This window comes from Trachemys scripta, chromosome 2 (genome assembly GCF_013100865.1).
Source record: "Trachemys scripta elegans isolate TJP31775 chromosome 2, CAS_Tse_1.0, whole genome shotgun sequence".
NCBI classification, from domain to species: domain Eukaryota; kingdom Metazoa; phylum Chordata; order Testudines; family Emydidae; genus Trachemys; species Trachemys scripta.
Genome location: NC_048299.1, coordinates 38,544,176 through 38,557,733, shown reverse-complemented (window position 1 = coordinate 38,557,733; position 13,558 = coordinate 38,544,176). Strand labels below are relative to the sequence as shown.

The window sequence follows — 13,558 nt, the reverse complement described above, 5'->3', positions numbered from 1 at the left end:
AACCCAGAGGACATGCGTCCATTCTGATGATGGGTTCTGTTTGATAACAATCCAAAGCAGTGCAGACCAACACATGTTCATTTTCATCCTCTGAATCAGACACCACCAGCAGAAGGTTAATTTTTTTTTTTTTTTTTTTTTTGGCGGTGGTTCGGGTTCTGTAGTTTCCACATCGGAGTGTTGATCTTTTAAGTCTTTTGAAAGCATGCTCCACACCCCATCTCTCTGAGATTTTGGAAGGCACTTCAGATTCTTAAACCTTGGGTTGAGTGCTGTAGCTATCTTTAGAAATCTCACATTGGTACCTTCTTTGCATTTTGTCTCATCTGCAGTGAAAGTATTCTTAAAATGAACAACATGCTGGGTCATCATCTGAGACTGCTATAACATGAAATATATTGCAGAATGTGGGTAAAACACAGAGCAGGAGAGGTACAATTCTCCTTCAAGGAGCTCAGTCACAAATTTAATTAACACATTGTTTTTTTTAATGAGCATCATCAGCATGGAAGCCTGTCCTCTGGAATGGTGGCCTGGAAGGGGAAGAAGGGTCACATGCCCCCCAGATGGCTGGGGGGCACATTCAGCAGGGAACCTCAGCGGTGAAAGGAGCAGAATGTGGGGTTGCCAGGCAGCCCCACACCGGCAGTTCCTCTGGTGTGGCTGTACTGCTGCCAGCTCTTCCACGCAGCTGCATCTCCTGTTTGTGGCCTGTACAGCCCACCAGAGGACAGGGCTCAGGGTGGAGCTGGGGGTGGTACTGGTACAGCCATGTCGGAGGAGCTGCCAGCGTGCAGCCCAATGTTCTGCTTCTTTTGATGTTGCGGTTCCTGGAGCAGCAGGAGGACACAGCCATGCCCCCAGGTAATGTGGGATGGGAAGGGGACGGGGAGAGCATGGGCCCCCCGGGCTGGGGGCAGAGAGGAGTCATGTTGGGGTCATGGGGAGGTCACGTACCTCCGCTCCCCCTTTAGCTGGTGCCACCCTCTGGGTCCCTCCCATGAGTTGCACAGTTGTAAATAAGAAGTGGGCAGCATTATCTCCCGTAAATGTAAATAAACTTGTTTCTTTTAGCGATTGGCTGAACAAGAAGTAGGACTGAGTGGACTTGTAGGATCTAAAGTTTTACATTGTTTTGTTTTTCTGAGTGCAGTTATGTATCAAAAAAAATCTACATTTGTAAATTGCACTTTCACAATAGAGATTGCACTATGGTACTTGTATGAGGTGAATTGAAAAATACTATTTCTTTTATCATTTTTACAGTGCAACTATTTGTAATAAAAATAATATAAAGTGAGCACTGTACACTTTGTATTCTGTGTTGTAATTGAAATCAATGTATTTGAAAATGTAGAAAAACATCAAAAATATTTAATAAATTTCAATTGGTATTCTATTGTTTAACAGCGTGATTAAAACTGTGATTAATCTTTTTGAGTTAATCGTGTGAGCTAACTGCAATTAATGGACGGTCCTAAGATTATATATATATATAGTGATACAGCAGGGCCAAGGAGCAGTGGGAGAGTGGTAGGGGCAATATATAAGCCCTTGGCTAATTAAGGCATGCTTCCCTGTAGATTAGGGAAGGTCACTACAGGTTAATTGGAGCACCTGTAGCCAATTAAGGCCCTTTCAGGAACCTAATTAAAAAAAACCCTGCTTCAGGCAGACAGGGTTAAGCGAGGAAGGAGAGAGAACTGCAGTTTGGAGGTGTGTTGCTGAGAGTTGAAAGACCAGAGAACCGGAGGAAGTGAGCAGGGAGACTCCCACCCCCAGTGTCAAGGACCCAGGGGGAAGAGGAGAAGAAACCTATAGGGGTTGAGTGGGGCTGGGGTCAGAGTGAGGAGCAAACCCAGACCCCTTCCCCGTTTCCCTCCTCTACCACCTTCCTGTGCAATGAGCGGGGCTCTTGATGTCCCAAGACAAGGGGCAAGTGGTGGTGTCCTAGGCTCCCCCGCCCCCCACTAAGAAAAGTGGGGGACCCACCATAGCAACATCGGCTATTTTGTCACAATATATATATGAGAGAAAGAGAGTAATTGTATGAATATAGACAAGTAATTTCTTTATATACTCCATAAAAATGTAAACACTGATATTGTTTAAAAGAGAGTAGTACATCATGCTCTAGAGTTTTACTGACTTTCTGTAGAAACAGAATTTGTAATAGAAATGTGATTTGTAAATGTTAAGTTGGGAAAGTTTTCATGTCAAGGCTAATACTGTTTTATAAAATGATTAGGCTAATTGAGTCTCAGAACTTGCTGAACTGAATTTTTCAATAGAAGGAAGAAAGAAAATTTGGTAAAGATGACCCTGAATGTGATGCTGTTTGGAAGGCATTCTCCAGCATATTCTATATACCAGAGACCCTGCTTACATTAATATATTATTACTTCTGTGTCTTTATTATTTTGTCTCCTTAGATATCTTTACATTGCTAGGAAATGCAAATGGGGCACCCTGCGTATTACCTTTCAAGTTTAATAGCAAATGGTACAGTGAGTGTACAGATGCTGGCCGGACAGATGGCTGGCTCTGGTGTGGTACAACCGCAGACTTTGATGCAGACCAATTATATGGATTTTGCCCATTAAAATGTAAGTTCTGCATTAATATATTATTTGCTTACAGCACAGTATTTAACAAACCAACGCTAGCAAAATGTCACTGTCTTGCTAATGTCAAACAGTCTAACAGATAAAACTGCAGCATCTGACTCATTCCCACATCCTGTTCTTCTTTGCAAGGCAGTAATACAAAATGTTGCATATGTGACTAGAAAAGGGTGCAATTTAAAAATAAAAGAGCATGCAGTTCCCCTCACTTAAAGTCTTGCTGAAAAGCAGTATAATAGAATGTACCTCATTTACACCTTATTATATTGTACTAATAGCATGTGCATTGCCCAGTATTGTGTAATCCTGCAATGAGACCCTGTTGTAATGGATATGCACATGAGAACAGAGTTACAGTTAATGTAGGATGCTTAGTTCTGAATTTGCTGACTCTAAAGAGGTTAATATCTCATGTTGCAATCATCTTGTTTTATGCTTTCTAATGTGTTTTTTTTTTAAATAAAACCCTCTATGAAAACCCCTTAGTCCCAACTTGTCTGAACCACTGCAACATTCTCCTTCTTCTACTGTCTTCCCCACATTCAGTCACTCAAAATTGCTGCTGCTAAAATTCTTCCTCTGTTATGGCTCTGCCTACATCAGTCTTTCTCCAAATCCCTTCACTGACTTACTCTTGACTTTAACATGAACAACAAGTTTCTTCTCCTCACTTTCTCATCCACCACCTTACATCTCAGCTCTCACTGTCTCTGTTCTTCCTTAGATTCTCTTCCATTGTTGTGCCTTCTTCCATGATGCCTCTCATCCTTAAACCTCACTCCCTCTCCTGTGGATTCAAAATGCTTTTCTATCATGATTCAGATCCCTGATTAAGACACACTTCTTCAAGTCCCTAGAGAGGGTGCTACAAACATCAAGCATAAAGGAATCCCCTCCATCTGCATTTGAGCAAACTGTTTCCAAAGTTTGCGATCCACAACCAACTCTATCATCAAGCCTTTCTTTCAACTCTTTTTTTGGATTGGCTTGGATTTACCATTCAATAGCTGACTTATTTCTTCTTTTGTATTTTATGAACACTCAGATTTACAACAACCCCAAAAAGCAAAAGAATCCAAAAGAGGAGTAAATCTATGCCTCAGTGACATTATAATGGTCAGTCTACTACAGGAGGAAGGGTACCAGATGTTCTTTAACCCCATAAAGTGTATTAATCTAGAAACTATTTAAGGCTCAGTTCAGTTCTTGGGGCTGCTCACACAGTTTCCATTGCTCTCTGTGGTGGCTGTGTGCATAACTCCATCAAGAGAAGAATTGAGTCCTACAGACCTTTGCATAGATTTGTACTCAGCAGATTCCGTTGATAATATTCCATGCAAATATGGCACTTTCTGTCTGAAGTAAACCCTACTAACCAAGTGTCCCCCGACTCCACAGGTGGCAATAATTGCCAGTTTCACATAATTGCTGGTGTACTGGCATTATTATCTTGTCTCCTTGGCCTTCCTGAAATGTTCCCGGTTTTCCTGTGCACTGGCACAAGGACGTTTTATAAAATATCAGACTCCATTTGACTCCATAACTAATTTTACCTGGTTAGTCATCACTACTAGTAATCAGACTGTGTCTTTCATTTCTCTGCAGGTAAAGACACCATTAGATTTTGGAAGACAGATCCTTCAACAGGCACCCACTACCAGATAAACTCCCAATCAGCTCTAACATGGCACCAAGCAAGGAAAAGCTGCCAGCAGCAGAATGCAGAATTATTAAGTATCACACAAATGCATGAGCAAATGTATCTAAGAGGTAAAGTAACAAACCACTAGAAAGCCCTGGCTTGCATTCAGGGAATACTAGGCATAGAATTACAGCTACCTCCTCTGATAGTCTTTTTGGAGCGGTGGGATGGAGGAAATTTGATTCATTTTTAGTGTTTAATGCTACTTCCGAGAGTTTATATAAAGGTGGTTAGCCTCGTATGAATGGATGTATGTGCTGATGGTTCCAATAATGTCAAGAAATTTGGTATTTTAGGCTACTTTAGGAATCGTTGTCAGTGAACAGAAGAGCAGTTTTTAACCTCCAGTTTGGAGCAGGATAATAATGAAATTGACCATTTGTTAATGTGTTTTACGTATAGCTTCAAGGCTGAGTTTACTCTATAGAATTTTGCTCATGTTCACTTTGCAATTGCTGCCATAAATAAAGGCTTTATTTCTCATACTGACTTAAGAAATGCAACTTCTTGTCAAAATCTCAGCATGAAATGTTAATTAACTTCTTATTAGCCTGTCTGAGATGTCTGCAGCATAGACATGAATAATCTACAAAGTATAATTTTTACTGACTGGTCCTGTCCAAAAATGTAATAGTGCAGCATGTCATGTAATTTCTTGTTTAGGGTTAACTGAAAGTATGGGTTCTGCTCTCTGGACTGGACTTAACAGGCTGGATTTAAAGAGTGGATGGCAATGGATTGGAGGCAGTCCTTTCAGATATTTGAACTGGGCGCCAGGTAGGTATAAATCTGTTGAATATTTAAAACCAGAATTCTGTTTTCATATCACCACAATGGATCTCAGCTAGGGCTGCCAAGCAATTAAAAAACATTACTCACGATTAATCGCATGATTAAACAATAATAGCATATCATTTATTTAAATATTTTTGGATGTTTTCTGCATTTTCAAATATATTGATTTCAATTACAACACAGAATACAAAATGTACAGTGCTCACTTTATTTTTATTACAAATATTTACAATTTCTTCTGTTTTTATAGTGCATTTTTCAACTCACCTATTACAAGTACTGTAGTGCAATTTCTTTATCATGAAAGTTGAACTTACAAATGTAGAATTATGTAAAAAACAAAAAACCTGCCTTCAAAAACAAAACAAAATGTAAAACTTTAGAGCTTACAACTCCACTCAATCCTACTTCTTGTTCAGCTAACTGCTCAGACAAGCAAGTTTGTTTACATTTGAAGAAGATGATAATGCTGCCTGCTTCTTGTTTACAATGTCACCTCACAAAGGGAGAACAGGCATTTGCATGGCACTGTTTTAGCCTGCATCACAAAATATTTACATGCCAGATGTGCTAAAGATTCATGTCCCTTGATGTTTCAACAACCATTCCAGAGGACATGTGTCCATGCTGATGGCAGGTTCTGCTCAATAATGATCCAAAGCAGTGTGGAGCGACTCATGGTCATTTTCATCATCTGAGTTAGATGCCACCAGCAGAAAGTTGATTGTCTTTTTTGGTGGTTTGGGTTCTGTAGTTTCTGCATCAGAGTGTTGCTCTTTCAAGACTTCTGAAAACATGCTCCACACCTCGTCCCTCTCAGATTTTGGAAGGCAGTTTGGATTCTTAAACCTTGGGTCGTGTGCTGTTGCCAGGGCCGGCTCCAGGCACCAGCGAAGGAAGCAGCTTGCCTGGGGCAGCCAATAGAAAGGGGCGGCACTCGGTCTGTTGTTGGGGCAGTATGTCTGGATCCGCGGCGGCAATTTGGTGGTGGGTCTTTCAGTGCCTCGCTTCCTCTTCGGCAGCACTTCGGCGGCAGCTCAATCGCTCCGCTCAATCAGGCTTTTCTTTTTATTTATTTATTTTTCTTCACCGCTTGGGGCAGCAAAAAAGCTGGAGCCAGCCCTGGCTGTAGCTATCTTTAGAAATTTCATATTGGTATCTTTTTTGCATTTTGTCAAATCTGAAGTGATTCACGTTGTCCTGGAGAACCAGAACAGAAATACAAAAGGCCCTCAGATCTAGAGGGTTTTGTCTAATGTGCACCCCCTCTCTCTCCGCAAGAAAGCACCATTCACTGGAGCGGAGTCCATCTCTTCAGGAAGGCACAAGAGGCACATGATGCTCAAAGAGTAACTTTGGCATTAGACAGCCCCCAGTGAGAGACTGGGGGGAAGGGGAACTTTGAACTGATGATGATAATTAATAATAACCTATAAGATAATAGCCTGTGCATACAGAGATAGATATAGATATTTGTTTTTATTTAGATGGTTACATGTGGTTAAATACCCTTGGTAGAAAGTTATAGTGTGCATGTGTATCCAAATAATTATTTTTTTATATATATACGCTTAATATATTTAATGTTATTGTAGATAGGTGGAATCCAGTTCCATTCTGGTTTGAGTAAAATCCCTGTTATGTTTTGTTTTTGTATTTTTTGACAAACAGTTCTATTACTTTGTCTACTATTAAATAACCTTTTATCACAGTATAACCTTCCCTTCCCCCCCACACATGCTTCCCGGGTCTCACCTGCTGAATATATTATACCACCAGTGTGACAGACAATTGCTAAATCTTGGTCAGTGGTTTTGGGACAGGGTAATCCATGTATGTATTTCAAATTATAACACAATAACTCTACTCTGAGAGGTCAGTTTACACATGCATAATTTTTACTGTGAACAAAAGCGTGTTCAAGAATCTATAGACGACTACAATATTCCAGTACTATAGATATTGAGTTAAATTCTGTCCTGAGATTACATGGATATAAGTAAGGGCAAGATCTGGCTCATTAACTATACTTCTAAGCAGTTGTATCAGCATCTATTTCAGCTTCTCTTATAAAATATCCGTTATAAAACATTCAGAAATGTATGTGTGCGCCAGCCACATTTTTTATCATAAAAATAGATTTACCTATAAATTCAGTATTTCTTGTTTTTCTGTCTTGTATTATGATGGGATTTTTAAGGTTAAAAGGATGATGGAACAGAATGAACCTCGAGTTCAGATGCTTTTCCTCTTCCTTAAACATGAATACTACATATAGATATTTCTAAGACTGCAAATCTGAGTTTGGATTGAAACTGGGGAAAAAATGAGAATTTCCTGGTTAACATTCATCCAGGAATGAGCTCCCCAGTCATATTTATAACTCAGAACCGTACTTGACATATAGGGAGAGTCTCTCTTTTTGTGTCTTTTTTTTCAAAGGAAGTCCCTCTCCAGAGTCTGGAAAAATCTGTGCAGCTTTAAATCCTGGAAGAAATGCTAAATGGGAAAACTGGGAATGTGATCGGAAACTTGGCTACATTTGTAAAAGGGGAACCACCAGTTTAGATTCTTTCACTCTCCCCTCGGGTAAGTCAGTCAATAAAAATAACGTTTGTTGATCTGTGCTGTAGCATCCCAGGCTGCAAAGGTGAGCAGATACAAAGATAAAATGCATTTTATCTATATGAAATTATGAACTATTTTCAAAGGGTAGGAATTCTTTTCCTAACGTACACATACACTCTTCTGTTTTGTTGGTTTTCATTTTGCAACCATTCTGCCCTTTACCCTGTTTAAACATTGTGGGCTGGATCTTATAACCCGCTGGCACAGTAGTAAGTAAAGATGGGGGAGGAGAAAAGGAACTTAAAATCCACCTTTTCCACAGCATTTCTGCCAGTCAAATGCTTCACTGAAATATTCACAATAGTGAACATAAGAAGGGGAGAAGACAGTTGAAACAAAGTGAATCGTTTGTTCTTAAAGGGGAAGAAAGTAAGAAGTGAAAAAGCAAAGGAAGAAAACAGTAACACATCACAGAGGTGGTGCACAAGTTATTTTAAGGGAACAGGGTTTTTCCTTGTAATTTTTCCCTATATCCATATCTGGGAAGTTCAGCTAGTCCCATATATGGTCTGATGTTTCTTAGTGAAAGCATCTATTCAAAAAATACTCAATCCAAGTCATTCAGCGTTAGATTACAACAATTTCTGATGTTCAGTTAACTGAGAATCAGTTATGAAATAATATAGAAAAAGATGTCAATACCTACACAATACTTAGCTGTAATATATGAAAATCTTACATCTGACATTGAAAATAGTAGCTATATTCAAATGTGTACATCTTACAAATTGTAAAATGTCCTCTTTTTCAAGTGTTTTGAAATGTTCATATTTTTAATCTCATTTGACTATACTGATATTTTCTATAGCAGATTCTGCATGAAATATTAGACCTGACCTTCAAACTTTTATACTGAATGAAAGCAAATACAACCAGTTTCATTTACTTTGTTTTTTTAATTATGCTGATACATTGTTTAATTTTAGATGATTTGGGTCCTATTAAATGCCCAGATGGATGGATGTCATACGCAGGTCACTGTTACATGATTCACAGGGAGCCCAAAATATGGAAAGAAGCCTTGACTTCTTGTCGAAAGGAGGATGGTGATCTGGCCAGTATCCACAACATTGAAGACCACAGCTTTATAGTGTCTCAGCTTGGGTTCAGTGAGTATTTTCACAGGGCAGTAATTTGCCTGTGTTCATATTTATAATGTTCCACTTGGCTGGTTTATATTGTTTAAACTAAAATGTCTGTAGCCAAAGAACATAGATCAGAGTTCACTTGACATATGGAGGGGATAGATTTTATTTGATAAATGATGAAAAATAAAGTACAGTTGTACAATATGGAATTTTATATATATATATATATATATTTTTTTTTTTTTTTAAAGCTCAAAATTGTAATTGAAACTTCCTTTCAAGTTGAACAAAACATTTAATTTGAACTGAAACAAAATTCTTTTGACTTTTTGATTTGCTGAAAATTAATTTTTTTTTACCTGAAATGATTTTTTCCTCAATTTTTCAAAATTATCAATGAACTGAAAAATCTATTATTTACCTACCTATTATGAAAGTGTGGATTCTCCTGTGAATGTGAGGTATTTATTTTTACCCATTTGTCTTGTTTGTTTGTCTTTGAAGAGATGTGGCATAAGGTGAGTAGGGTACATACATTTTGCTAAAAAGTTTTAAAGGTAGAGTAGGGTGAATAGCAGATTTTTTTGATCATTGGCAATTCTGAAAATTTGGAAGGAAAAATTTAGTTTGGAATCGGACTGATTTTTTTTTTAATTTTCAGAGAATCAAAAAGTTGAAGAAAAATTATTTTGGATTGAATGAAACATTTCATTTCAGAAAAATGTTTCATTTCAATTTTAATCACTTAACTATTTTTGAATTTCTAAAATTAAAGAGAATTTTTTTAACATAGTCTTTCAAATCAAAGTAAAACATTTTGTTTTGAAAATGTCAAAAATAAATGGGGTTATTTAGTTATTTTTTACCTTAAATGAGCAATTCAGTGAAATTTGACAAATTCACAAAAACATTGGTCACTAAATCTCACTTTTTTGGGGTGGAAAAAAAAATGATTGGCAAGAGAATTTCACCCAGCCCTGCTTAAAGTGTTGGTTAAAAGTATGAGTAACTTTTGTTTTTCTCTTGGTAGGTGGCTATAGTGTGTGAGAACAGGAAGTCTGATTTTTGAAGAGTTAAAGTAAAGTTTTGCTTGCATTAGTTTATTCTAAATATACTAGCAATGTGTTTTGGACAAAGTCTAGAACCATGCTATTGTAACAAATAAGACCCCCAGTTATTTGTCTAACTGTTGTTGTTAAGAGGAGCAACCAAGGTTTTTGATAAAGCAGCAAGAATTCACTTCTTTGTGCTACATCTTAAAATTCTTGAGCACAACTTCCTTATTCCAAAATCAACATGAAACTTTATCCTATAGACGGATTGTTAACACACTAACTGCTTTTATATTTTAGAGCCAACAGATGAGCTGTGGATTGGACTGAATGACTTTAAGGTTCAAATGTTTTTTGAATGGAGTGATGGGACTCCTGTGACATACACCAAATGGCAACGCGGAGAACCAACCAGAACAAACAGGCAAGAAGACTGTGTAGCTGTGAAGGGCCAGGTAACATAATCCAATCAATATTAACACAGTTAACACGGAAGGTAGCTTCCCAATATACATCTGGTTTTGACCCCCAATTTCACCACCTAGCAGGGGCTAGACTAAAGAGTAGGTTCTACAGGCCCATGTTGAGGCCTAGAGTCACAGGATGAGATTAGAGTGATGAAGAATCCACCACATAGTACCTAAGTTGTTTCAATGGCTGGTTACAACTAACCATTCAATGGTTAGTAAGATGCTAAGAATTTGCATCTTATTTCTAGTAAAAATATATTCTAGTGTCACTTTCAGCCATTGTTATGCTTTTGCCTGCTAAATTAGAGAGCTCTCTGCTATCAGAAATTGATTGTTACCTCTTAACCTTTTCTTGGATAAAATAAATACGCTAAGGTTTGCTTTATTTTTGGTGAGGAGTGGTGCCTTTCATTAGTTTGTGGTGAATTATGTAATTATTAGCTGTGATTTATCATTCATAAGCATATACTATTTAGAGTGGTGAAGGAAGTGGCTGCCTACTTGTTAAGTGGTATTTCATGCAGACAGCACATTTCACCAGTGCTTTGAGATCTGCAGGTTGCCAAAGAGCCTATAGGTGGAATTTAAGGTGCTGGTATGGTCAGTAAAGACCTATTTGATTTGAGCCCTGCCCACTTGAAAGATTCTCTCTCTTTTCATGTTAAACTGAGACGCTTGTGACTTTTGGAGACATTCAAGCTAGTACACATTGTCAGTGATGAGTCCTTGACTGACTTCCTTCACTGCCCCCTTGGACTGACAAACCAGATTTGTTGTATTACAAAGTGATCTCCAAGGCTTGCTTATTTACTGGGGGGTAGGTGGGAAGTGGGGCAGGCATTTGGTAGAGACATGTCAATGGATTCTGTATGAATTAAAATTGAATTAGTTTAACATCTTTGCTGGTGGCTGAAATATTGTTAATATTTTGTAGTAACATTGTCAAAGGCAATTTACTGTGCAAGTTATATTATGGATGTAATTTAAAAATTGTAGACATCCTTAGATTCAAACTAGTGTAACTATTGAATTAGATTATTATTAGCACAGTGCCTAGAAGCGTAGTGGTGGACAAGGACCTCCTTGTGCTAGGTGCTATACAGAAACAGAACAAAGACTGTTCCTGTCCCAAGGAACTTACAAGCTAATTATAAGCGAGAACAGAAGAATACAAATAGACCAATGGGGGAGTATAAGGAAGGAAAGAATGGCAGAATATTAGCTAGTATGATAGGAAGTGGTCTCAGCACATACCCAAAGCTAACTGGCTAATTGTTGTTTCAGTACAGAAAGAGCTAAACATTGACTTTTAGTTTAAAATGACATTTATTTCAGATTAAGTAGATGAACAAGAAAGAACAAAAAGAAAACCACCATGAGCACACAATGCTTGTGTCTGCTCTGTAGCAGACTTCAGTAGAGTAGATTTGCTGACAAAAGTGGTCTGGACACAACCTTCATAGTACCTTTGCCTGCTTCCACAATGACACTGTCACCACTATATGCTCTGTGAACGTAATACAATTTATATTTCTAAATCAATTAATAGAAGAGCTTAAGAAAGAGAGAAATCAACAGGATTTTCTCTTTCAAAGAACAGGACAGATAAAGGAAATGAGCTGTTTTCTAAAGACTCTGAATCTCTTTTTCACTGACATTCCTTTCTTCCTAATGCCATGTTCAGGATGGCTACTGGGCAGATCATCTTTGTGAAAAGAAAGTTGGTTACATCTGTAAAAGGAAACCGTTGTCACAAGTATCTCAGGAAATGGAAAGCACAGATGCAGGCTGCCAGAAAGTAAGTAGGCAGTGAGAGTACCATTAATTTTCAAAATCAATGGGAGCTTTGCTTGCGAACAACTCAAAATGAATTATATGGATATCCAGGAAGTTAAATTGTATTACTAAGTTTCACTCTCTTTCAGTTACTCTGTCCTTCATTATGCCATCTACAATAACCACTTTTGAAGGAGACTAGTATTTTTGCTGTAAAGAGTTATGCATATTGATTATTTCTAATCTGAAAAAAAAATACTACTTCAGTTAAGACAAATCTTGTCTGAATTCATTTTTTATTTATATGTATGCTCCCATACTGATAGCTGGGGCCGGCCTTAGGGAAAATAGTGCCCTGGGCAAACTTGTATTTTGGTGCCCTGTTCTTTGAGTTTGAGAACAGCAGTATGGGGTGCTGGGCATGTGGACCAGCTCCTGGCCCCAGGGCCCAGCTGAGCTATACAGGGAGGTGTTTTTTGAGCCCGGGGGCTTCCCTAACCATACACTCCCTGACCACCTAGCATGAGGAGAGCAGGTGCGCAGCCACCACCAGTGCCCATGGGAAGGGGGGACACAGCCACAGTATTGCCAACTCCACGTAGCAAGAAGTTGCCAGACAAACCCTGAAAAGTTGCTAGATGTCACTATTTAAGCACTCAAAAGGAGTAAAAAATGTCACTAAACAAAATTTCCAGAGAATTCCACAGAGAATTTTTTATATGTATATAATATGTATGTGCCCAGGCGAATATAGTCACAAAATCATTCACAAGCAGCTCAATAGTGTTACTAAAATGCATTCCATGCTCTTCTTACTACACTCTTTTGCATACCAAGTCAGTGTCATTAGGTCTTAATTGAGCATGTCCTCAGAAGGAATCGCATTCTAAGGTTTCTTGGGCTGAGATCACTATAATCAGCAGGCGAGGAAAAGAAGTGTGTGGAGGCTAATTAAATTAAAAGACTAATTAAATACTTTGCTAAAGCCGGGCACACTTTGGAGAGAGCAGCACATTAGCCAGGGCTTGTATTTACCCAAATGTGTTCTTTCTTGCAGCTCTGTAGTAGGTAGCACAACCTGTGATGCAGGGAAAGATGGCTAATGAAGCGGGCAGTGCAGGGGAAGCAGGATAGAGGGCAAGGAGAGCCGCATGGATGGAAGGTGGGGTGGGCTCTAGTGCAGGTATGACTTTCTTCTGAACAAGTCAACTACAGCAGAGCTGGCATCTATGTCCTTCAGGTCTGGCACAACTCTGGAGGCTGTGAAAATTTTGCAGTAGACCAAGCACAAATTGAGACTATTTCATTTTCAGCACATTGTAATATGGAAATAGTACTGATGTCATTTTACTCATAGTTAGGCAGACAGAGTTAGTCAAACATCACTGTAGGTTTGCATGTAGTGTTCCTTCAATTAAATTTA

At 38.5% G+C, this 13,558-nt stretch overlaps 1 protein-coding gene across 2 annotated transcripts in view; it reads left to right on the top strand.

Moving 5' to 3' along the window:
- LOC117872157 (macrophage mannose receptor 1-like) overlaps window positions 1-13,558 on the top strand; it is a 57,413-nt gene that overhangs the window by 6,422 nt on the left and 37,433 nt on the right. For both annotated transcript variants that reach the window (XM_034760336.1, XM_034760337.1), the window contains exons 3-9: window positions 2,433-2,606; window positions 4,230-4,394; window positions 4,990-5,103; window positions 7,564-7,710; window positions 8,676-8,858; window positions 10,190-10,344; window positions 12,044-12,157. In XM_034760336.1, coding sequence (XP_034616227.1) covers window positions 2,433-2,606; window positions 4,230-4,394; window positions 4,990-5,103; window positions 7,564-7,710; window positions 8,676-8,858; window positions 10,190-10,344; window positions 12,044-12,157 — 1,052 coding nt within the window. The remainder of the gene's footprint in view (window positions 1-2,432; window positions 2,607-4,229; window positions 4,395-4,989; window positions 5,104-7,563; window positions 7,711-8,675; window positions 8,859-10,189; window positions 10,345-12,043; window positions 12,158-13,558) is intronic.